This window comes from Molossus molossus, unplaced genomic scaffold (assembly GCF_014108415.1).
Source record: "Molossus molossus isolate mMolMol1 unplaced genomic scaffold, mMolMol1.p scaffold_m16_p_12, whole genome shotgun sequence".
Classification (NCBI taxonomy): Eukaryota; Metazoa; Chordata; class Mammalia; order Chiroptera; family Molossidae; genus Molossus; species Molossus molossus.
In genome coordinates this window covers 87,109,683-87,133,433 of record NW_023425347.1, presented here as the reverse complement: position 1 = coordinate 87,133,433, position 23,751 = coordinate 87,109,683, and the positions used below count along the sequence as shown (strand labels likewise).

General features: G+C 48.7%; 1 protein-coding gene across 6 annotated transcripts; it reads right to left on the bottom strand.

The window, feature by feature from the left end:
* Window positions 1-1,250: 1,250 nt before the first annotated feature.
* On the bottom strand, window positions 1,251-21,126 carry PAQR7 (progestin and adipoQ receptor family member 7). Of its 6 annotated transcripts, XM_036257436.1 has the most exons (5): window positions 21,102-21,126; window positions 17,834-17,904; window positions 7,026-7,121; window positions 2,675-2,757; window positions 1,251-2,419 (listed from the first exon to the last, which is right to left on the bottom strand). In XM_036257436.1, exons 4-5 carry the CDS (start codon window positions 2,681-2,683, stop codon window positions 1,352-1,354), a joined length of 1,077 nt encoding a protein of 358 aa, XP_036113329.1. In that variant the 5' UTR covers window positions 2,684-2,757; window positions 7,026-7,121; window positions 17,834-17,904; window positions 21,102-21,126; the 3' UTR covers window positions 1,251-1,351. The 6 variants fall into 6 exon arrangements, with proteins under 6 accessions (XP_036113329.1, XP_036113333.1, XP_036113332.1 ...); XM_036257440.1 differs by lacking the exon at window positions 2,675-2,757; XM_036257439.1 differs by lacking the exons at window positions 17,834-17,904; window positions 21,102-21,126 and adding an exon at window positions 11,127-11,169.
* Window positions 21,127-23,751: the final 2,625 nt, after the last annotated feature.

The window sequence follows — 23,751 nt, the reverse complement described above, 5'->3', positions numbered from 1 at the left end:
ATATTGCTTATTTACTCTGAAAAAAGCAGTATTATAAAAGTTAGCATAGCAATACCATGAAAAGCTGACATAAAATTCTCCTTGACTGAAGACCAAAAAATGAAATCTTTATAAAATTATAAAATGGGATATATATTTTACAACATTCTTTTAACTTGTAAAATGTACCTAATAAAACTGCCCCTCATTCCCTGCCCCCCCCCCCCAAAAAAAGTTCACATATATAGTGTATAAGGCCCAAATATCACCTCAGGCAAAGATAAAACAAACAATTCAAAACCACACCATGAGCAGGCCCATGGGTCTCCCTGGACCAGGAGACAAAAAACAAAGAAGCAGCAGTTATCACAGTAACTTTATTGCATCCAGGACATATCAGAGTCCAGACCACCCTTAGCTCCAGGCCCACTGAACTCCTTCCATACCTCTTGGCCTCTGTACAGGTTTTCCCCTCTGCCTGGAGTGCCTTTCCTCTTCTCCACCTGCAAACTTCTATTCACCCTTCCCCACCCAAGACACTGAGGGCCCCAGGCCATACTGATTATTCCCTCCTCAGTGCTTCCCCTGACAGTTCATTCCAATATTAAAGTCTTTGATCTTGTACTGATCCACAGGGGCTAGTCAGTGGCCTGCCTCTGAACAGAAGCCGTAGAAACACAATGGATAACTGAATTGTGAACAAGGGAACCAGGAGAATGTCTGGGAACAGGACATGTGGAACACAGAGCCAAAGCTAGGAGGGTTGGGCTCACTGTCTGGGCCTGTGACTGAGAGGTATGGGGCACTGGATGGGATCCAGATGTACTTGGCACAGTCTTCACCTTTAGGGACTCTGAAGCTCCAAAACTCCAGCTGGGTTTCAAACAATGGTAATATCCTGCACACATTTTGGCCCTGCCCCTTCCTCATCCACCAGTGATATCTGGGTACATGGGAGTTGCTGAGGCCTCCTCTGCCTCTCAGCTCAAATCTAACCCTGGCCTAAATTCCACCTTCATCCTCTCCCAAACAATCTGGAAGCCCCAAACCAGAGTCCTGGTCCCAGCTGACCCTCCCATCCTCACCCCTAGTGAAAGGCAACAGGGGGAGGCAAACCAGGGTGGCCATTTCATTATCTCTTTCCCTCTCCCAAGCCAGGGAGCTAAGGCAAACCAGGAGTGGACGCCAGCAGCTCCAGGCCAATTCCTAAATCCAAGGACTAGCCAACGCCACCATTGGCAGCTGAGGCATGCACAGAGAGTCACTGCAGTCCAGACACAAACAAATTTACCAGGCCTTGTTCCCATTTGGAGCTAAGCCCGGACCCCTGGGCTCCCACTCTACCTCCCTCCCTACCAGCTGCCACCTCCCTTCACTGGGTCTTCTGATCGAGTTTGCGCCGTACCAGCTGGCTCAGGAGGAATGCGGTGAGGACACTGCTGCCCACAGTGAGCAGGAAGAGGCCAGAGAAGTTGTGGGGCCAGCGGGTATGCAGTGGCTCATAGATGGATCGCCGGGCCTCATAGTCCAGTGCCACAGCCTCCAGCTGAGCCAGTGTACAAAACACCAAGAAGACATGGAAAAGCTGGTGGCCCTGCCCAAAGAAGTGGCAGCTGCCAGGGAACCAGCGCTCAGGCACGAGGGCCGAGAAGAAAGCAGCAGCCAACAGGAAGAAGATCACCTGGCACTTGTGGTAGAGAAGAGCAAGGTCATCTGTGGCAGGGTTGGGGGACACCAGGATGCGGTGCGCCACTGGGCTGATGTCCAGCATGTAGGCCAGCGCCGAGGGCACTTCCTGGCACGAGCGGCCCAGCAGGCCAGGCTTCTGGATGTACTTGTTGTAGCACGAGCCAGTGCAGGAAAGCCAGGCGAGAAAGGCAGCCATGGGCAGGAAAATAGCCTGTACCTGGGCGTGCCAGGCAGGCTCAATGGCATAGTAGAAGTGTGCCAGGGCACTGCCAAACTGGTACACAGCCACACCCACGTAGTCCAGAAAGAAGAAGCTATAATGCCAGAACTCGGACTTGGCCTGGAGGAGGTGAGCCAAGGCACTGAGGAAGAGGTAGGTGAAGGAGGCGAGGACAATGATGAAGAGGGGCAGGGCGTGGGGGTCTCCCCAGAAGTCCACGGTCCCCACAAAGATGGCCAGTCGCAGCAGCAGCACCAGGGCTGCCAGCAGGTGGGTCCAGACGTTCACCGCCTCGTTATGCTGCTGGAACAGTGTGCGGAAGTAGAAACGCCAGGTCTGATGCAGTGGCCGGTAGCCCACATAGATGTATGGCTTCCAAAAGAGGGGTGGCACCTCGGCTCGTTCTACTGTGAAGACAGGCTCCGGCTGCACAGATGGCTGAGGCTCCTGGTGGACCTGCCGCAAACTGGGCACAAGGTGGCTAAGCTTCTGGGCCACCGCTGTGGCCATGGCTGTGGGCTGGGCAGGGAGCTGGGAGAGGGACCAGAGCAAAGTCAGGGACTGGTGTCCTCTCCCCCTCAACCCCATGCCCTGTTCTTACTCCCTCCTCCCCACTCCCTTATCCCTACACAGAGTTTCAGAAGAAAGGAATCACCCTAAGGGAGAGCTCAGCCCTGACTCATGATTGTCCTCCCTGATGTGTCCCAAATGCCTAGAACAGTGCGTGGTACATAATAGGTGCTCAATAACTGTTTGAGGAATGCATTAATTAGTAAAGCTCACTACCTTAGCCATTTCCTTTCCAGTCCAGGCTCCACACAGCAGCCCCCGTTGTTTTCTCCTGTGTTTATGTCGCCATCAGTGTTCACCTGGTGGTGACAATGACCTTGATAACAGACCAGCTGCCTCCATCTTTAGCCCTTTCAGATTCCCACTGACCCTCCATTACTCTACATAATCTAGAACCCTGCTATTTTTTCCAGCCTTGCTGCTCAACCACAATGCATTCATATCCAGCCACAGCCTCACCAACCCCCTCGGCCTGTTTCACATGTCTAGAGCTTTGCATTAGCTGTTCCCTCCACCTGAGACATTTTCCTCATCTTGCTATCTGGCAAACTCATATTCATCCCTCAAAACCCATTTCTTCTGTGATACTTTCCGTGGTCCCCTGAACCTCAGATGATGACCTCTCTACTTGAGTTCCAACCATCAGATATATATCCTTTGACCATATAACACTTCTCATGGGCATTAAAATTGTTAATGTTGCCCTGGCCGGAGTGACACATGGTTAGAGCATCGAGCCACAAACTGAAGGGTCACGGATTTGATTCTCAGTCAAGGGCATGTCTCTGGGTTACAGGTTCAATTCCTGGCCCTGGTCAGGTGCAGGAGGTAGCCAATTGTTGTTTCTCTCTCTCCCTTCCCCCTCCCTTCCACTCTCTCTAAAAAAATCAATGGAGAAAATATCCTGGAGCAAGGATTAACAAAAAAAGTAAAATAAAATTGTTAATGTGAGCTCATTGAGGATAGGCAGTTTGTTTCATTTTGTGAACTCCTGGTGCTTAGCAGATAGCTAACACTCAACATAAGTTGAGTCAAAGAACAGCAGCATCCTGATAACACTTCATACCCTTCAAGGCCCAACTAAAAAAGCCACTTTTTTGCTGAAAGTCCCCAGGAATAACTGATCCTTATAAAAACAGCCCTTTCCCTGAGCCATACACCCCACTCAAGAGTTTCCTCCTCCAGCCCCAGCTGTTTTGGTTAGTGACAGCCCTTGGTTCGAAGGGTTACAGGTTTGATTCCCAGTTAAGGGCACATACCTGGGTTGCAGGTCAATACCTGGCCCCAGGGATTGTGCGGGAAGCAACCAATTGATGTGTCTCTCTCACATCTATGTTTCTTTCTCTTTCCCTCCCTCCCTCCCTTCTACTCTATCTGAAAATCAATAGAAAAATATCCTCAGATGAGGATTAACAGAAAAAAAAAGAGTTTCTTCCTCCAGTCCTTCCACCCCAGCTATGGTTGCCAATTCCAAAAAAAATCAAATTTAACCCCTCACCCCATCAATCAAGACTCCATGACCTGCTCCCACCCTCATTACTAACCTAACCCAAATGTCATACCTTGTACCAATTTCCTTTCCCTCTGCAAGCTGCCACCTCCAGGGGACCTCCTTACTGCCACCCTCCACCCACTTTCTCCTGTATAATGGGTTATACAATTTAGCACTTAAAACTCACTAATTCCTTCATTTAGCAAACACTGAGCTCCTCCTCTGCCTCAGGTCCTGTGCTGGATCCAGGGGAGGACAGAATGAAGAGGATTTTGAGCCCTGACCTCAGGAACTTCGTGATATGGTAGAGATTATAGAAAGGAAAACAAATCATAGCAAATGCTTATACAGCACTTGCAATGTGCCAGACACTGTTTTAAGTGACTCATTTACACCTCATAACACCCTGTGAAGTTGATACTATCTTTATTCCCATTTTTCAGATGAGAAAACTGAGGCCCAGAGAAATTAAGTACCCTACCACCCACCTAGCTAGGAAGCAGCAGAAGTACAATCTAAATTCTGTTTCCAATTTTAACCACTACCCTAAACTGCCCTTTGCAAGGTAAGGTGACAAGTGCTATTAATCATTTCATAATTATATGCTATAAATCGTTTTTATAGCATTTGCCTGGTACCAGTTACTTTATTCAGGCTTATCATTATTCACCATGTCATCCATTAAATCAAATATCTATTGAAAAACTAGCACCTGCCAGACAACTCTCCTTCATCAAATAAATGCCCTCCAAGAAGCTTATTGAACTTAGCATCCAGGTTTTCTGTCCATCGTTCATCAGATTTTATTACAAATACTCTTGTACTGCAAGAGGCAAAGAGACCTGAGCAGGAAAGCAGTCATGCTCTCTATCACCAGCAGCACCATGATGACCCCCAAAGCCACTCAATAATTCACACAGTCCAAGTAAATGCAGGGGACTTGCTATGCAAAGGCAACATCAAGACAAGCCCCACCCCACAATCCTCTTCACCCCCAGCCTGATTTGCATCTGTAAGCTCCTCCCACATTACAATTCTAGAGTTGCTCTGGTCTGTAGCCTTTCCTAGTCCAGTGGGGAGGCAGATGTGAAAGAAGTCATTACTCTACTGCAGGAGGGGTGCTATGACAGGAGTCTAGGACTCTTCCACTTCCTATTCCCCAAACAGCCTGGCACACAAAGTAGGTTTTGGAAGTAGACCTTGCCAATGGACTAATTTTTTTCTTTATTGATTTTAGAGAGCGATAGAAACATCGATGAGAGAGAACATCGATTGGCCGCCTCCAGCATGCCCCACATTGGGGATTTGGCCCACAACCTGGGCAGGTGCCATGACCAGGAATCGAACCCGCGACCTCTTGGTGCATGGGTCAACACTCAGCCTCTGAGCCACACCAGCCGGGTGCTGATGGACTAATTAATAGGATCCCTTCCATCCCAAACAAAAAAACTCCCCCACCCTGCCTTGCTGATGGGGGAGCCAACATTGGATTGTCTCCTCCCTAAGAGACTGGGCTTCAGCCTCAACTTTCTGGCCTCTACCATTGTCTACAACTTTGTCTTCCCATCTCAGAGCTTCAAGGAGTCAAAAAAGGTCTCCGAAAGCATCTCATGCAGGTCTTTTACACTGAGGAAACAAGAGCCCAGAGACAGGAAGGCCTTTTTCATTGTTGCCCAATCCAGCGAGGTTTCCATCCCACCACCAGGGCAAAGACCAGGGAAGGATCACATACTATGGTGGCCTCGTTCCTGGGTCTCTGTGGTACATTATGTCAGTCAAATGTTTCATATCCCACTCTTAGAACTTCACAAGGCATCACAGCATATTAAAGGCTCTGAGAAGTCCTGCAGCAAAGAAGCCTATTTTGTTTTGTTATTGAACCTACATTTGTCACACTTACATGACCAAAAATTCCTTTCTCAGTAATAATTATATTATAAATCCAGCTGAAATGTAAGTGTTTATGCTTACTCTTTATAACTTTGTTGCAATTAATTCTCATAACTAGCCTGTGAGGTAGATGTTACTATGCCCGTTTTGTTGTTGAGGATAGTGAAATTCACTAGGTTAGCTTCTTACCCAAGGTCACACAGAGACACAGAAAGAGAGGTGGAGCCAGGATTGGGACCCAGCTGACTGCCAAGCACAGACTCTCAGCCACTCTGCTGCTGCCCTGCTTCCTGTCACACCTATCTGCATCCCACAGAACTACTTAGGAAAATACTGGTCTAAAGCAGGCAACCAAGTCCTTTCCTGTTAATTATTCTCTTAGGCTTCTAGCAACTGACTCAGATCCAGGGACCTCAGTCTCCCCCAGATAGCAGCTACCTACTGGCTCTGCACCTTGCTCACAGCTACCTCCTCATTTACAGCCTTCTCCCCCCCCACACACACACACAGTGGGCCCAAACACAGAACCCAGAGGCCACACACTGAGATGACAGCGGTCCTACTGCCCTATTTCCCTTAGACCTCAGCCAGAGGCCCCAGTCCATCTGAATAGGTCTATTTTCAGAATTAGCACTCATATCCTGACTCTTGGAAAAGGGCCCTGGATTCAGGGGAAAGGAGCAGGGGCAGGGGTCCAGCATGAGCAGGAAGGATGAGTGTAGGTATGCAGAGGACACCCTCAGGGCAATCTCTGAGTAGTCTGCCCACCAGGCTGCTGGACCTGCCTATTCCAGGCAATACACCTCAGCCCAGCACAGCTCCATGGCTCCCTTGCACTGCTTACCTAGGGGTTTCTCTACAGCCTGGGGCTGATGACTTCTGCTGTGGCACTGGGCAAATTTGCCAGATGCCAAGCACTGGGTGGCACTTTCACAGGTGAGGGTCACTAGGGGCGGGGCTTCCAAGGACTGGAGGTGTCTTGTGTGATGTCATCAGAGGGTGGGGCTAAAAACAACCTCCACTTCTCTCCCCTCCCCTCCCCCCATCACCACTCCCACATTGGTCACATCCAAGCTAAACTCTGCCCTCCTAGCCAGACCTCAGCTGCAGAAGGAAACTGACCATTAACCTGTGCATGGAACATCTGAAAAAAAAACAAAGTCTGGCTGAAAAGCTATGACTTACCCAAGACAACCCAGCAAGGCAGGCAAAGTTGGGCTGAAACCAGGTGTCCAGGGCCTGGTTGATGGATGTCAGGCAGACTTAATTGGCTTTTGTCCCCTATTCAGTGGGAATCAGAAGAAAAGGAAGTTAGCAATAAAAGAGAAAGCAGATTCTGTAAAGGCTCATGAAGGAGATGGACTTCAGATTCAAACAAACCAAGTTTGAATCTTGATTCCATAACACACTAGCTATGTGACCTAAGACAAGTGATTCACCTTCTCTAACCCTTAGCTCCCTGATTGCAATTATAGTATTATGTACCTCATAGAGTACTGGAAAGATTAAATGTATTAGAATAAAGTCTTGGCACAGTTTAGGGACTCAATAAATAACTGCTATTGTTATTATTAATAGTAGTAAGTAATTATTAATAATAGTAGTAGTGTTTGAAATATCCCTGGCCTGAGAGATTTGCTTGGGGTTCTTAAAAAACAACAACAACAACAACTCAGTCCTCTTTTAGCTCTCAATAGCTGGTTCCACTGGATTTGGGGCCTTTGGAAAGTTAACTGTGTCTCTTTAAATATTTATCTTTCTCTGAGGGTGCATTCAGGGACCAGGAAAATGGCTAAAGTTTGGACTTCTGGGGACGCTGACCTTATTAAATAAATTGTCCTCAGCAAGGACCATTCAGAGTAACCCCTCTGGATTCACAGAGCCCTGAAGATTTACACTTGCCCACAGACCCAGGAGAAGTGGCTGGAAAGTGAAACCCCCAGGGAAAGGGCCGCAGCCCCAGCAGCCCCATCCCTGAACAAGTAGGGGAGAGATTAAAGGAAGTCAACTGTGCTAGCAGGTAATCCAAAAGGCATGTAGCCTGGCTGGGCCTGTCTTGCAAGTTTGGGAGGCTTTCAGAACTGAATCTCCATGGCCCAAATGGGACTTCCTGTCAGCCTGAGCAGCTCCTTTCTCTACTCCTCTCCCACCTCCCCAACCCTCCCAATTCACATTCCCTTTTTCCTAAATGGAAGGTCAGCCTCCTCACCTCTCTCCTCAACCAAGGCTTGCCAATCTCTGTTCCTCCTGGTCTCTCTACCAGATACACACTGTCAGAGTCCCCTAACACCTCTGGGGGCAAAACAGAGGACCAGGTTTTGGGGACAGGGTAGGAAATGGATTTTGGAGTGGGAGAGCACCCCAAATTTTACCAATCCCACAGATTTTACTCAGTGCCTGCTATATGCCAGGCACACGGACCACTACAGGGGCAGGGCACATGTAAATGAAACAGGCTCCCTGCCATGACAAATAAACCCAACAAACCAAATGCCCCAGGGCCTAGGAAAATCAGCCCCAACAGAGGCCACCCAGGTGGTGACTGAGAAAACTGCTGCCCCAAGGGAGGTCTATCACTCACCTCTGGGAGACTATTTCAAAGGAAGCCAGGCCCCCATTTTTCTGTGTGGATGGGAGCTTAAGACAGGAACTTACTAGCTGTGTGACATCTCTCTGAGCCTGTTTTCCGCATTTATAATCAGAGAATAGCAATTAACTACCTCCAGGGCTCTTGCAAAAGCAAAATAGTCACAGTGCTAGGTGTTGGCTCTGGCACAGCCTTGGCTCCACTATTTTTGTTGGGTTCTACTCCTGGCTCAGCCACTCAATCCCTGTGTGACTTTGGACAAGTCCATTCCCCTCTTGGTTCCTTTTCTCCAAATGTCAAGGAGAGTGAATCCACCAGTAACTTCAAAGGGCCCTTCAGGCCCTGAGACACTCCAACACTTATTTTAGGCCTACTATGTGCCAGGCCTGGAGCTTCCACTGTGAACAAGGCACTTAAACTAGCCCAGCTAATTAACAGTTAAGGGTAACACCTAAGGATATTAATATCCTGATCTCTTAGAGTTTAATAGCCTAACTAAATAACACCTAACTATTATAAGTACTATTTGGTTATAATTCCACTCCTTCTTTTGCCTCCTTCTGATATGCAAAATACAGTTGACCCTTGAACAACACGGGTTTGAACTGCGTAGGTCCATTTATATGTGGATTTTTTTCAATAAAAAAGTAAAGTACTGCCCTGGCCAGTTTGGCTCAGCGGTTAGAGTGTCGGCCTGCGGTCCAGAGAGACCCAGGTTCGGTTCCCGCTAAGGGAATGTACCTCAGTTGCAGTTTGTCCCCGGCCATGGTTGGTCATGTGGGTGGCAGCCACTCGATGTGTCCCTTTCACGTCGATGTTTCTCTCTCTCTCCCTCCCACTCTGAACAAAAAATGGAAAAATGTCCTCAGGTGAGGGGAAAAAAAAGCATTGTAACTATTTTCCCCTATCATCTCCTTAATAGCATTTTTGTTTCTCTAGCTTATGTTATTGGGAGAATACAGTATATAACACATATAACATACAAAATATGTGTTAATCAACTGCTTATGTTATTGGTAAAGCTTCCATTCAATAGTAGGCTATTAGTAGTTAAGTTTGGGGGGAATCAAAAGTTTATAAGCAGATCTTTGACTGAGGGGCAGCGCCCCAATCTCTCCTTGTTCAAGGGTCAAAGGTATTGTTGCTTTTCTAGGTTCTGATTGTTCAGAACACTCCCTTAAAGACATCTTTACCTTGCCATGGAATGCAAAGTTTAACCTCATTAAATACAAATAACAGTAAGGCCAGACCTGTGATAACACTGGGCTTGTCAGAGGTAAACCCTCTTGAGGGACCCTGACAAGGATGACACAGTATTGTGGAGCCTGAAATGTTAGTAAGATTAGGCACTAATACTAATAATTTATAGTTGCTTGCTGTTTACAAAGAATTAACATTAATAGTTTACAGTTGCTTCCTGTTTACAACCTTTCAACCTGCATCTAAGCTGGCGTCACAGCTCCAGAGGTAGGATGGCAGAGCACAGCATGTCCATCTTGTCCTCCATCCACTATGGTCAACTCCCAGGCACCCAGTGGGTGGCCACAGATTATACAAGCAAAGTTTTCATCCCTGCCTGGCAACTGGGTCACCTCCCTAAATGCAAACCAGTTCCCCATCTCAGCCCAATGTGCTTAAAGAAAATGTCTTCCAAAACTAAACAAAAACCTTTTTTTTTTTTTGGAACTGTACTTAGGGCATTCACTTGTACTGAGAAGTGTGATCAGAATGAATAAATAACTCTTAAAGGAATTTTTCCGTGGAGCTCAGACTCATAAATGCTCTGAGCACAGGGAAGAACCTGGAGGAGGAAAGCAGGCCCAGAGAGGTTGGGTAAGCTGGCTACAGTCACCCAGCATGGGAAACAGAAAAGAACCTGAGTTTCACCACTAACCAGCCAGAAGCCCCCTGGGCAGGGGAACTGAAGCTGGAGAGGAGCAGTCTCTCACCAAAGGGCCCAGAGGTGGCACAAGCCCCATGACAGAAGACTGCATTCCTCTCAGCATTCTGGGCCACACACCAGATGCAACCAGGCTCTGAGAATCCATCAAGCTCTGCAACTCCCCAGCCTTGGACTGACCCGGCCACCCACTCCACTCCACTCCACTCCACTCCATCCAGGCCTTGCAGGCGCTGTCCCTGGGAAAGTCCTCAAAGCCTGCGGGCTTGAGGCAAATGCTGTGGGTGGTGTGGGGCTCCATCTTCCCCTTCCCTCACTGGGTAGGGGGAACTCCCATGCTCTCCTGACACCAAGGGAGGCTTCCCCATTGCAAGGGGCCCAGGCTCTTCGCCCCCTGCAGTGCTGTTCCCACTGTTCCCACTGTTCCCATTTCCCAACAAGTAATCCCTCATATTACTCAGTTCCAGGTACTCACACCCCTTCCTGCCCCTGGAGTCACCCTAGATTCCTTCTGCGGTGGAAGCAGTCGGCTCTTCTTCCCACCTCCGCCCCCTGGTCCCGGAGATGCTTCCCTCGCCCTCTGCTCCTCCTTCCTGCTCCTGCCCCCTCCACAGCGATGCCCCGCCAGCTGATTCCTGCTGGCGTCCAGTGAAGCCCCAGCTCCAGCAGCTGTCCTGCTCCCCTCACCCTCTCCCCACGTGACCTCCCCACACCCACACCCTCACACGCTGAGTCCTGGCTGCCCGCAGCACCCCGCGCCCCGCGGGAGCACTGAGCTGCACACCCCCAAGCCGGGTACCTGCGCGGCGAGCGGAGCCGGGAGAGACGGCCCAGCGCGTCTGGGCCGCGAGTGCGCAGATAAAGGGGCGGGTGGCGGCCCCACCCCGAGCCGGGGGCGGGCCAGGCGGCGGCGACTGCGAGCGGGCAGCCCCGGTACTCCAGCCGGCCTCCACCCGGCCCAGCGAGACCTGGGCGCTTGCCAGCTTCTCCCCCACCGCGTCCACATGTTGCATGCGGAAGCGAGAAGGGTCACCCACATCGGCGATGAAGTCTTGGGAGTTTCTGTGGTCACTGTGCAGATGGGGAAACAGGCTGGAGAGCTGAGTAGTTGCCCAAGTCCCAGGCCTCAGCGGGGGCTCCAACTGAGAGGTTCACACTTCCAGTGGACTTGAACCAGCCGCTCTCGAGTCTGGGCCTTGGGCCTTGTTAACTTTATCCTGAGGGAGCAAGTTCTAGCAGGAGCAGGATGAGTTTCCCAGCTAGAACTCACACTAGCCCTGAAGCCACTTAAACCCACACACCCCACCCCTCCCTAAACTACTTCTGTTTGAACAATGCCTAGCCTTCCCCATCTTCATCTCTGCCTGGGGGGCTCCAGCTCTGCACCCTTGTTCCCACCTAAAGCCCTCTCCTTGGGTAGTGTCCCCTGATCTGCTGAGCCCCAGGCCCTTTGTTTGGACCTGTATTAAAACACCCACTTTCTTACTCCTTAATGTAGTGTACATCTCCCCCAGGAGTGGGAGCAGCTAAAGGGTGAGGGATCCCCACACATAGTAGGCCCTCAGTAAATATCAGAATAACAGTGGCAGGCATTGCCCACTCCTCAGGTATGCAAAGACCTGGACCAGGCAGAGTGGGAGACACCCCACCCCATCTTGGGAGCACACAGCCTGATGGATCCAAGTCCTTGCCCAACCCCTAACTCACCATGTGACCTTGGGCAAGTCTTGTTCTCTCTGGGCCTCAGTTTTATAATCTGTAAAATGGAGATAATACTGATTGGGTTGCAGCCAAAGTCTCCAACTCCCTCCTCCCTTGATATATGCCAAGGTCTTCAACTCCCTCCTCCCTTGATATATGAAAAGAATTCTGAGAAACAGGATGTTCCAGAACACTACCCCAGGTGTCCAGGTTGAATCACCCTGGGAGTGGAGACCACCCCCCTTGGTCTCCTTGTAGTTAAACCTACGCAAGTAGCCAAATCACATTGTCCTCTCCCTCTTATTTTTTTTTTATCCTCACCCGAGGACATTTTTCCATTTTTTGTACAGATAGAGTGGGAGGGAGAGAGGGGAAGAGAGAGAGAAACATCGACGTGAAAGGGACACATCGAGTGGCTGCCACCTGCACGACCAACCAGGGCCGGGGACAGACTGCAACCGAGGTACGTGCCCTTAGCGGGGAACCGAACCCGGGTCTCTCTGGACCGTAGGCCAATGCTCTAACCGCTGAGCCAAACTGGCCAGGGCTGTTCTCTCCCTCTTAGGGCTGCCAGCCCCTCACCCATAAATCCCCTATATAACCCTGCCTGTTGGAGATACTGGCACTGACCCCCACCTTAGGAGTCAGCCCGGCAGGTAACTCCCCAATAAAGTACTATTGCCTGAACCCAGGTGTGTTCCTCCTTCAGCCGACCGTTTATCTTGGTGCCGAAACCCGGGAGGGGTGCCTGCCAGGACCTGCTGGATGGCCCTCCTCTCCCTTCACCACCACCACCACCACCCCCAGCTTGATCCACCTCCTGAACCTGCCGAGGGACGCACTCTCTCCTGGGCTCTCCACCCCTGCCATTGCTGACTATACAAACACCACCGGCCTGATTTCTCTTCCTACAGCCTATGGGTCTCCTACTCTGGGTCTCCTGTCTCTGTCAGCTTTGGTCCTTGAAAGTCCTAGCACTAGGCCAGGAAGACCCTCTCAACCTTTAGGTCCTGACCCTCACTAATTCAGAGATGCCCAATTTGTGAATGATCCTCCTCTCTTGCCTCTCAGAGACTGGCCAGGGGAAAGGGGACGCCCCTTCCCTTTGCCCTTCTCCTCCTAGGGACCTTCGCACTCACCCTTTATAGCCTCCAACTCCACATCATGGGAACCTCGCAGTCTCTTCCTTCGAGGGACACTCCATTGGATGTCTCCTTCGGAATATTGACTCTCGTTTTTCAAGATGTAATCAAACCCAAAAAACTCATCTTTTATTGCAATACTGCTTGGTCCCAGTAACGGCTAGATAACGGGTCTCGATGGCCCAAAAATGGCACTTTTGCCTTTAACACACTTCAAAATCTCGATAACTTCTGTCAGCACAATGTCAAATGGTTGCTATTCAGGCCTTCTTTACCTTCCGATCTCACCCCTCTCTGTCAGTCCTGCTCTATATATCACATTCTTTTAGCACACTCCAACCTCCTCCTCCAGCTGACTCTGAATCTCCCCCCTTTGATCCTGCCAACCATAGTGTCCCACCATCAGCCCCATCTATTCCTCCTCCTTCTACCCCTCCTCAAGACCCCCCACCCTGAGACGTCTCCCTGCCATCTGGGGACCATTCGAGTTTAGAGCCAGATTCTAACTCTCCAGTTCTCCCTTCTCCCCCTCATACTCACTCACGCACAGAACGGTGGGCCCCTGGGGACCCTCCGGCACCTCTCCTCCCCTCTGAGAAGTAGCAGGTGCTGAGGGGACTGTTAGAGTTCATGTCCCGTTCTCCCTCTCAGACCTGTCCCAAATAGAGAAGAGACCGAGCTCCTTCTCCACCCACCCAGACACTTCTTTGGAGTTTAGATTCCTACCCCAGTCTTAGGACCTCACCTGGCATGACCTCTATATCATCCTCTCTCCTTCCTTACTACCTGAAGAGAAAGAATGGGTCTGGCTGCACAGGCAGGCGGTCGACCTCCACCAGGCGGACAACCAAAAACTTGTGGGAGCGGCAGCTCTTCCCTGGGAAGACCCCAATTGGGACTATCAGGTTGGTAAACCTGGCAGAGACCTTCGTAACCATATGGTCACCTGCCTAATAACCGGGCTCCAGAAGACCACTCACAAAGCAGTTAACTATGAAAAACTCCGAGAAATTTCACAAAGGGCAAATGAAAAACACCCAGCCCAATTCTTGGCCCGCCCAACGGAGGCACTCCTAAAATATGCTAAAATCGACCCCAACTCAGTCGAGGGGGCTATAGTTCTTAACATTCATTTTATCTCCCAGTCAGCCCCTGATATTTGGGAAAAAAAAACTTAAAAAGGCAGAGGAGGGCCCTCAAAACCCTCAACGAGATCTCCTAAGTATGGCTTTTAAAGTCTATAATAACCGAGAAGAACAGGCAAAGGCAGAAAAGGCCCAAAGAGATCAGGCGAAATATCAGCTGCTTGCGGCTGCCCTGAAAGGCTCACGCGAGAAAAGTGTCCCCCAAAGAGGGTCTCGTAAGACTCCACCAGGGCCCTGCTTCAGATGTGGAAGGAAGGCTGCGGGGCAAAAGCCTGTCCAACTCCATGGCCCCCACCAGGGCCATGCCCTCGCTGCAGGAAACGGGACACTGGAAGGTTGACTGCCCCCTCTCCCCTTCAACCCTTACCCCAGCCACTCCTGACTAACCTTGCCACTGAGGACTGAAGGTGCCCAGGGCCATCGGCCCCATCTCACATCACCGTCGAAGAGCCGATCTCATTCCTTATAGACACGGGGGCCACTTACTCTGCCTTAGCCGAATATTTGGGTCCTGTTCATCCCTCTAAAATCTCTGTTGTGGGAGTTGATGGTCTTGTCTCTTCCCCGCTCGCCACGGATCCTTTGCCTTGTCTTATACGTAATGTCTCCTTTAACACTCTGTTCTTCTCCTGCCCAGGTGCCCTACTCTCTTTCTTTCTCCCCGCTCCCCAAAAATCGATTTAAAAAATATATCCTCGGGAGAGGATTAAAAAAACAAACTTGAGATAATAACAACCTGATAGGTTAATAGGATTAATTTTTAGGGATGGGTATGAAGATTCTTTGTCAACTGCAATGTACTAGAGGAATGTGTATTTCTTTACGATAACAAAATGTGTATAATCATAAGATGATAGGATGAAACAGGTCTCTATTTCAACAAGTTTAGACAAATAGAAATTAGTTAAATCTTCATTACCCACGGGGATAGGAAAAGTGTCATAGAAAATCTAATCATTGAGGAAAGGTAGGATATAGAAAATAAAAACAAGGACATTATGGAGATTATATTCTATAAAATGGAATATATTCTATCATAGTGAATACAAATTTAAAATTTGGCCCTGGCTGGTTTGGCTCAGCGGTTAGAGCGTCAGCCCACGGACCAGAGAGCCCCAGGTTCTGTTCCCGCTAGGGGCATCTACCTCGCTTGCAGTTTGTCCCTGGCCCTGGTTGGGGTTGTATGAGTGGTGACCACTCGATGTGTCTCTCTCACATTGATGTTTCTCTCTCTCTCTTCCCCTCCTCTCTTCCTCCCGCTCTATCTGAAGATAAATCCAAAAATGTCCTTGGGTGAGGATAAAAAAATAAATAAAAATTTAAAACTTGGTAGGTCACTTGGATTCAGCTTTCGTTTTTGGACACCTGCTCTATACTGAGCTTATTTTTAAAGCTACAGTTTATTAAGATCTTCCCAGGTGCAGAGCGGTGCCCTAAGCAGTTGCCATAACTACCTCCTTTGATCAAGACAACCCTATTAATCCACTTTACAAATTGGGAAACTGAGATTCAGAAAGGAGACATAAGACTGTTATATTATTTCATTTAGCCTCATGCATCCCTATGAGGGGAGTGTGACAACCCCCATTTTATGCATAGAAAAACTGAGGCCCAGCCCGACCAGTGTGGCTCAGTGGTTGAGAGTCTGCCCATACATCAAGAGGCTGCCGATTCAATTCCCGGTCAGGGCACATGCCCAGGTTGTGGGCCAAATCCCCATTGGGGGGCATGCAGGAGGCAGCCAATCGATGTTCTCTCTCATCTATGTTTCTCTCTCTCTCTCTTCCCCTCTCTCTAAAATCAATAAAGAAAAAAAATTTTTTTAAAGAAAAATTGAGGCCCAGAGGGGAGACATGATGTATTCCAGGTCGCATAGCTCCCGATGTGTACAGGCTCTGAGAAATGAACCTGGGGTTGTGCTAGGGGAGAAACATCACTTAACCATGAAACCTGGTGGTGGATATTTGAGAGCTGAATGTTAAACTTATAAAAGTGAGAACAGTGATCAGTTATGGAGCACTTGCCATGTGCCAGGCCCCCCTCACATACACTGTAGGCCCATGAGGGGGTTCTGTCATTATCTCAGTCTGTGCATAAGGGCACATGCTTGGGAAGGTTTCACTTGCCCAAGGCCACTCATTTGGCCAGTGGCAGGCCAGGATGCAAGCGTGCTTCCTATCTGCTACACAGTACTGATATCAGAGTGAAGCTGTAGGGCCAGGACACTTTCTTCCCTGCCCAGCTCTGCTCCAACTCCTTTGGCACAGCCAAAGGCACCGTCCTCTTCTATCCTCCTCCAGTTTAGGCCACCTGGATGAGGTGCAGTGACTCCATTGCTCTAGGAGCCCAGAGCCCCATAATCCTTTCAACCCTGGAAGGAGAACCTATTTGGTAACCTGTGCATCACCCAGCTGTCCTCCCATGTGACAAATTCAGCCCTTCAGGGCTGAGGAAACTTTCGGCCCATGGGCCATATAAGGCCCACGAAATCAATACCAGTTATCATCACATGCCTCACAAAATTAGCCTGACCAAATATAGCAGTTTAAATTTTTTTTCTTTATTGAGAGAGGTTTAGAAAGAGAGGGAAAGAGAGATAGAAACATCGATGAGAACATCAGTTGGCCGCCTCCTGCATGCTCCCCACAACCTGGGCATGTGCTCTGACCAGGAATCAAACTGGCGACCTCCTGGTACATGGATTGATGCTCAACCAGTGAGCCACGCCAGCCGGGCTGCAGGCTAATTTTTAAGTTAATAATTTTGTATGGCCCACAAATGATGTTATAAATATTCAAATGGCCCTTGGCAGAAACAGACCCCTGCAAAAAAACAGAGTCTCCAGGGAGACTGGATTCTTGGGCAGGCCTAAGTCATGCCTCCACTTTCCGGCTTCTAGGCTCTCTAGGAAGCTGTAGCTCAGCCTCCTAGTTAGGTGTGAACTAGAAGTGCAGGCAGTTAACACCCTTGGTAACAGCCCTCACTCAGCAGTGTATCGAAGCTGCTGGAGAAAGCTTAGCCTCCTGTCCAAGAGAAGATTATCTGGGAGAGGCATTCTGTTTGCACCTTGGTGCTGGGTCCAGGATCCATGACCTAAAGCAGCAACCTGGAAGACCTGTCCTCTGTGCTTTGCCTCCTTCCTTGTCTCACTCCCTCAGCTTCCTGGAGTCACCTCCCAAACAAGCTACATGCACCTAAGTCTCTGTCTCAGGCCCTGCTTTGGGGGACACTGACCAGGACTTCCAGGAAAACACCCCTACCCCCTAACAAGAGAAAGAGTCATCTTAAACCCCTGCCAAGCCTGGAGTACATGAATACTAGCTCAAGACGGTAGGTTAAGGCGGACCTTCCTGACCCTGTACCCTCACTCCCTCTGCCTCCTGAGAGCCCTGGAGGGGTCAGAACCACAGAGGGCAGAGAAGAAGGGTGGCGGCCGGAAGGGCAGAAATGGAGAAGCCGACCATGCACTCCTTTCCTACGCCAGACTCCAAGCCGCCAGCACATTTCCACCTCTTTACCTGTGCACGTGTCTCTTCTGCCTGGGACTCACTTTGCACCAGAAGGGACCAGCAACATAATTTCTGGGGCCCTGTTCAAAATGAAAACACAGGTCTTTGTTCAAAATTTAAGCATTTTCCCTGGCTGGTTTGGCTCAGCAGTTGGGGTGTTGGCCTGTGGACCAGAGAGTCCCAGGTTCGGTTCCTGCTAAGGACATGTACCTCAGTTGAGGTTTGTCCCCGCCCCAGCTGGGGTTGTGTGGGTGGCAACCACTCCATGTGTCTCTCTCTCTCTCTTACCCCTCTCTCCTCCCACTCTATCTGAAGATAAATGCAAAAAGGTCCTCAAGTGAGGATAAAAAAAAAATTTAAGCATTTCAATTCCAGCTGGTATGGCTCAGTGGTTGAGAGTCGACCCATGCACCAAGAGGTCATCAGTTCGATTCCCGGTCAGGGCACATGCCCAGGTTGTGGGCCAAATCCCCAGTGGGGGGCATGCAGGAGGCGGCCAATCAATGCTCGCTCTCATCAATATTTCTCTCTCTCCAAAATCAATAAAGAAAAAACATTTTTTTAATTTAAGCATTTCAAGATAGAGACAGCAAAACATTAAACAAAGTGCGGGACCCTTCTCATCACAGGGCCCTGTGTGACTGCACAGGTCTCGTGGCCGGGGAGCTGCATCTGAATCCAAACAGATGACCGTCTGGCTACCCCACTTCCTTCAGATCTCTGTTTAAAAGTCACATTAGGCTTTCCCTGACCACCTATACAAATGGGCACCTGACCCTCACAAGCACCCCATCCTACCAGGGATCTTCTAATAACCCTTCCCAACCCCATTTTCCTTCAGGGCACTCAAGGATTCTGTCTGATTCTCTTGCCAGAATGTCAGCTCCAGGAGGTCATCAGTCCTGATTGGTCTCTGCTGTCTGCACAGGACCAGGACAGTAGGTGCTCAACAGAGATAAATGGAACAGAGACGAAGGGAGGGAGCAGGCCTAGGCCTGGGGAGCAAAAATCTTTGAATAGTCTGACGTTGTGCCTCTTAGCTGTCAAAGTACTGAAACAGTTTCATGACTGCCAGTGATTGGAAACTTTTTAAATCTGAGTGTCCAGTAGAGATGGGACCTGCTCCAGGTCTTAACTAAGGGGCAAGAAGACCCAACCTGCAGGAAGTATCTAAACAGTCAGGCCAGTGTGGCTTGGTGGATAGAGCACAGTCCCATGGACGCAGAGGTCCTGGTTGGACTCCTGGTCAGGATGCCTGGGTTGTGGGCTCAGTCCCCAGTAAGGGGCATGCAGGAGGCAGCCAGTCGATGTTTCTCTTTCACATGGATGTTTCTGTCTCTCTTCCTCTCTCTCTAAAAAATCAATAGAAACATATTTAAAAATTTTTTTTTTAAAGAAAGTGTCTAAACAGGCTATGGGGGCAAGAGACAAAGCTGTTTTCTTTGGTACAAGAGTCACAGGTCCCACCTTGTTCAGCCTGCTGGCACCTCACGCACATGTACGCACCCCTCCCATTTACATGGGTGTAGCGCCCCTCAGCTGCCCGGCCTTCCTTTCCTACTTAACTCTTCTTGGAGATCATTCTTGTGTGCACATAAAAGGCCTCCTCGTTCCCATTTATGGCTGAATACTTTCCACTGCATGTATGGATCATACTTATCCAATCTCCTATTTATGGACATTTAAATCATTTCCAGTCTGTTGCTTATAACAGGGCTGCGATGAATGACCTTCCCTTCGCCTACATCATTTTGCCTGTGCGCAAGGACGTTTGTAAGATGCAGTCCTAGAAGTAGAATGATCAGGGGAGTCTCAGGAGATAGCGCCAAGTTGTGCTTCTCATTGGGTTAGTTTACTCTCCCCCAAGCAATGTATAAAAGTGCCCATTTCCCTTGCCACCTGAGTGTGTTATCCAACTTTTTGATCTCTGCTAATGTGCTAGGTGAAAAATGGAATCTTGGTTTTCTTTTACCTCACATTTCTCCTATTATGACTGAGGCTGAATGTCCATTAAAACACATGGTTCTGAGCACTGCAGAGTGGAAGAGTGCATCTGGGTTAATGTAGGACCCACAGCCCCTGTGGGACATCACAGACGGCTGTACGTGATCAAACACACAGTATGTTATTCCCAAGAGCATGGCCAGCATGGTGGACTGCATAAAAGCCACTGTAAGGTCTCTTTACCCTGAGAAGGGACACTGTCCATCTTCCCCTATTAATGCCAAGTGAGCCGCCCGAGATGAGGCAGCTGGTAAGCTCTGTATGCAAGCCATTTGGGACTGGCTTTATGATGACCCGGATGTTTACCTGCTGACTATGCCTGTTACCCAGGTCATGGTAAATGCTGTGGAACAATTATCTGGTGGCCAGCACTAATGGCCATCACACAGAGCATCTGGTTTGTGCCTGGCTCTCTGCTCAGTCTCAGAAAAAGGAAGTTGAATTAGATATTGTCCCTGCCCTCAACATTTCATGATCATGGTATCTCCCCTGCCAGGTAAGTGGCCCTACATGATCAACATGATCTTTCTTTTATTTTTATCCTCACCCGAGGATATCGTCCCAGTTTTTGTTCTGATAGAGTGGGAGGAAGAGAGAAGGACAGAGAGAGAGAGAGAAACATCGACGTGAAAGGGACACATCGAGTGGTTGCCACCCGCATGACCCAACCAGTGCCGGGGACAAACTGCAACCGAGGTCCGTGCCCTTAGCGGGAACCGAACCCGGGTCTCTCTGGACCGCAGGCCAACACTCTAACTGCTGAGCCAAACCAAGGGAAATGGGCCAGGGCTCAACATGATCTTTCTGAGGGAAACACATAATAATCACTTAAAACAATTTTTTTTTTGCATCCAAGTACCACACACACACACATATGCATGCCCACACAGTATATATTAACAAATATATTGCTCAATTATATATGCTATTACAGTATATATCTATATCAACATAAAACACAGGTATTTATACATGTGTACAATAAATACGCCCTATGGGCCTGGGGAGCACACATTTCTGGGGTCACAGGGCTACACACATGCTCAGAAGGGAGGAAAGGCCAAGTAACAGGAGTAGGGGGGCCAACAGGAAGGGGCCTGGAGAGGTGCACCATGGAAAGCCAAGGCCTTCCAAGGATGGAAAGGGGGCTCAGCTTCAAGTGCTGCCCTGGCTAAATTTTTATTTGATTTGAGAGAGAGAGAGAGAGAGAGAGAGAGAGAGAGAGAGAGGAAGGGAGAGAGAGGGAAAAACATCGATTTGTTGTTCCACTTACCTATGCACTCATTGGTTGATTCTTGTACGTGCCCTGACCGAGGATCAAACCCGCAACCTTGGTGTATCAGGAGGACGCTCTAACCAACTGACCTACCTGCTCAGGATTGATCCTAAAATTTATATGAAAATGCAGAGTTCAAAACAGTCAAAACGATTCTGAAAATGGAGAACAAAGTAGAGGACTTCCACTTCCTGATTTTAAAAGATAATATCAAACTACATAACCAAAACACTGTGGTGCTGGCGTAAGAATATCAACCAATGGAACAGAATTGAGAGGCCAGAAGTCAACCCTTACATTTATGATAAAGTAACTGAAAAAAAAGGTCAGTCAGACATGTTTATATTTGCAAATATCACATGTCTGCTAAAAGACTTGTATCTAGGATACAAAGAACTGTTACAACTCAATAAAAAGAAATAATTCATTAAATATTGGGCAATGGATTGAAATAGGCTTTTGACCAAATCATCATTAGTCTTTATAAGAATACAAACAAGGTCAAGATGGCGGGTAGGTAAACGTGGTAGCATCCTCCCACAACCACATCAAAGTTACAACTAAACTACAGAACAACCATCATTCAAAGCCACCTGAAATCAAGCTGAATGGAAGTCCTACAACTACGGAATTAAAGCAGCAGCTACATCGAGACTGGTAGGAGGGGCGGAGGCGGACAGGCTGGTCCCACACCCACGTGTGGCGGATAAAAATCAGGAGGACACCTCGGCTGGGAAGGTCCTTCCTGAGGACTGAGGGGTCCCCATCCCACACCAGGTGCCCCGCTCAGGGTTCCAGTGCCAGGAAGAGAAGTTCCCATAACTTCTGGCTGGAAAAACCAGAGGGAACTGAGGCTCAGGGAAGCTGACGTGGCTGGAGCCCCAGGCAGCTCCTTAAAGGGCCTGCGCACGGACTTATCGGACTCTCTCCCTCTAAGCTCGGAGGGGAGGCAGCTCAAGGGGCACCAGAGACATACAGGGAAGAACTGAGCTGTTTGGCACTGGAGCGAGGGCTGGAGAGGGGCCTTTCTCCTGGACAAACGTGCTGTCAGAGGCCTTTGTTCCTTTGGTGAACCCTTCCCTGTGGCGGCAGACAGAAGCCATATCTGGGACTCCAGCATCCTGGCTCACACTGGTAGCCCCACCCTGGTGACTCCCTGAGGCCCCGCCCCACCCAACTTTCAGGCCCACCCAAGCTGTTGCCACTTGCTTAACCATAGGATTGGCCTGTCTTGGATCCTGCTTCAGGTTTTTCCTAAATTCTTTCAAACGAGCAGCATCTGGTCTCAGCTAGCCTCATACCTCTCGTTAAGTAATACACTGAAACGAACACAGGGAGGCAGCCAAAATGAGGAGACAAAGAAACAGGTCCCAAATGAAAGAACAGAACAAAACCCCATGAAAAGAACTAAGAGAAATGGAGATAAGCAACCTAACAGATGCTGAGTTCAAAATACTGCTTATAAGGATGCTCAATGAACTTAGTGAGAACCTCAGTGAACTTAGTGAGGGCCTCAAGAGCATAATAAAGGACCAGTCAGAAATCATGGATGCACAGTTAGAATTGAAGGAGGCATTAACTGAAATAAAGAATAATTTACACAGCTTCAATAATAGAGTACGTAAATCCAAGGAGCAAACCATTGATTTGGAATATAAGGAAGCAAAAAATGTCCAATCAGAACAGCAAAAAGAAAAAAGAATAAAAAAAAATGAGGAGAGTGTAAGGAGCCTCTGGGACAACTTCAAGCGTGCCAACATTCGCATCTTGGGGGTGCCAGAAGGAGAAGAGCGAGAACAAGAAATCGAAAACCTGTTTGAAACAATAATGGCAGAAAACTTTCCTAACTTGGTGAAGGAAACAGACATACAAGTCCAGGAAGCACAGAGAGTCCCAAACAAGATGAACCCCAAGAGGCCCACACCAAGACACATCATCATCAAAATGCAAAAGGTTCAAGACAAAGAGAGAATCCTAAAAGCAGCAAGAGAAAGGCAGCTAGTTACCTACAAGGGAGTTCCCATAAGGCTGTCAGCTGATTTCTCAAAAGAAACTTTGCAGGCCAGAAGGGAGTGGCAAGAAATATTCGGAGTGATGAAAAGCAAGAACCTACAACCAAGATTACTCTATCCTGCAAAGCTGTCATTTAGAATCAATGGCCATATAAAGACTTTCCCAGACAAGAAAAAGTTAAAGGCGTTCATCACCACCAAAACGTTATTATATGAAATGATGAAGGGTCTTTTTGAAGAAAAAGATAAAATGTATGAACAAACAAAATGGCAATGAATACATATCTATCAACAATAGAATCTACAAACAAAATGAACAGGTAGAACAGAAACATTCTCATAGATACAGAGAACATTTTGTTGGTTGCCAGATGGGAGGGGGTTAGGAGAATGGGTGAAAAAGATGAAGAGATTAAGAAGTACAAATTCATTGCTAGACTGACAAACCTCAAAGGGAAAGGGGTTGCGGGGGTGGGAAGAAATACACCAAAGAACTGATATGCATAACCAATGAACACAGACAATAGTGTGGGAAAAGGCGGGAGGGGGGCGGGAGTGGGGAGGAGGGGGTCAATGGGGGGAAAATGTGGAACATCTGTAATACATTTTACATTCAACAATAAATATTTTAAAAA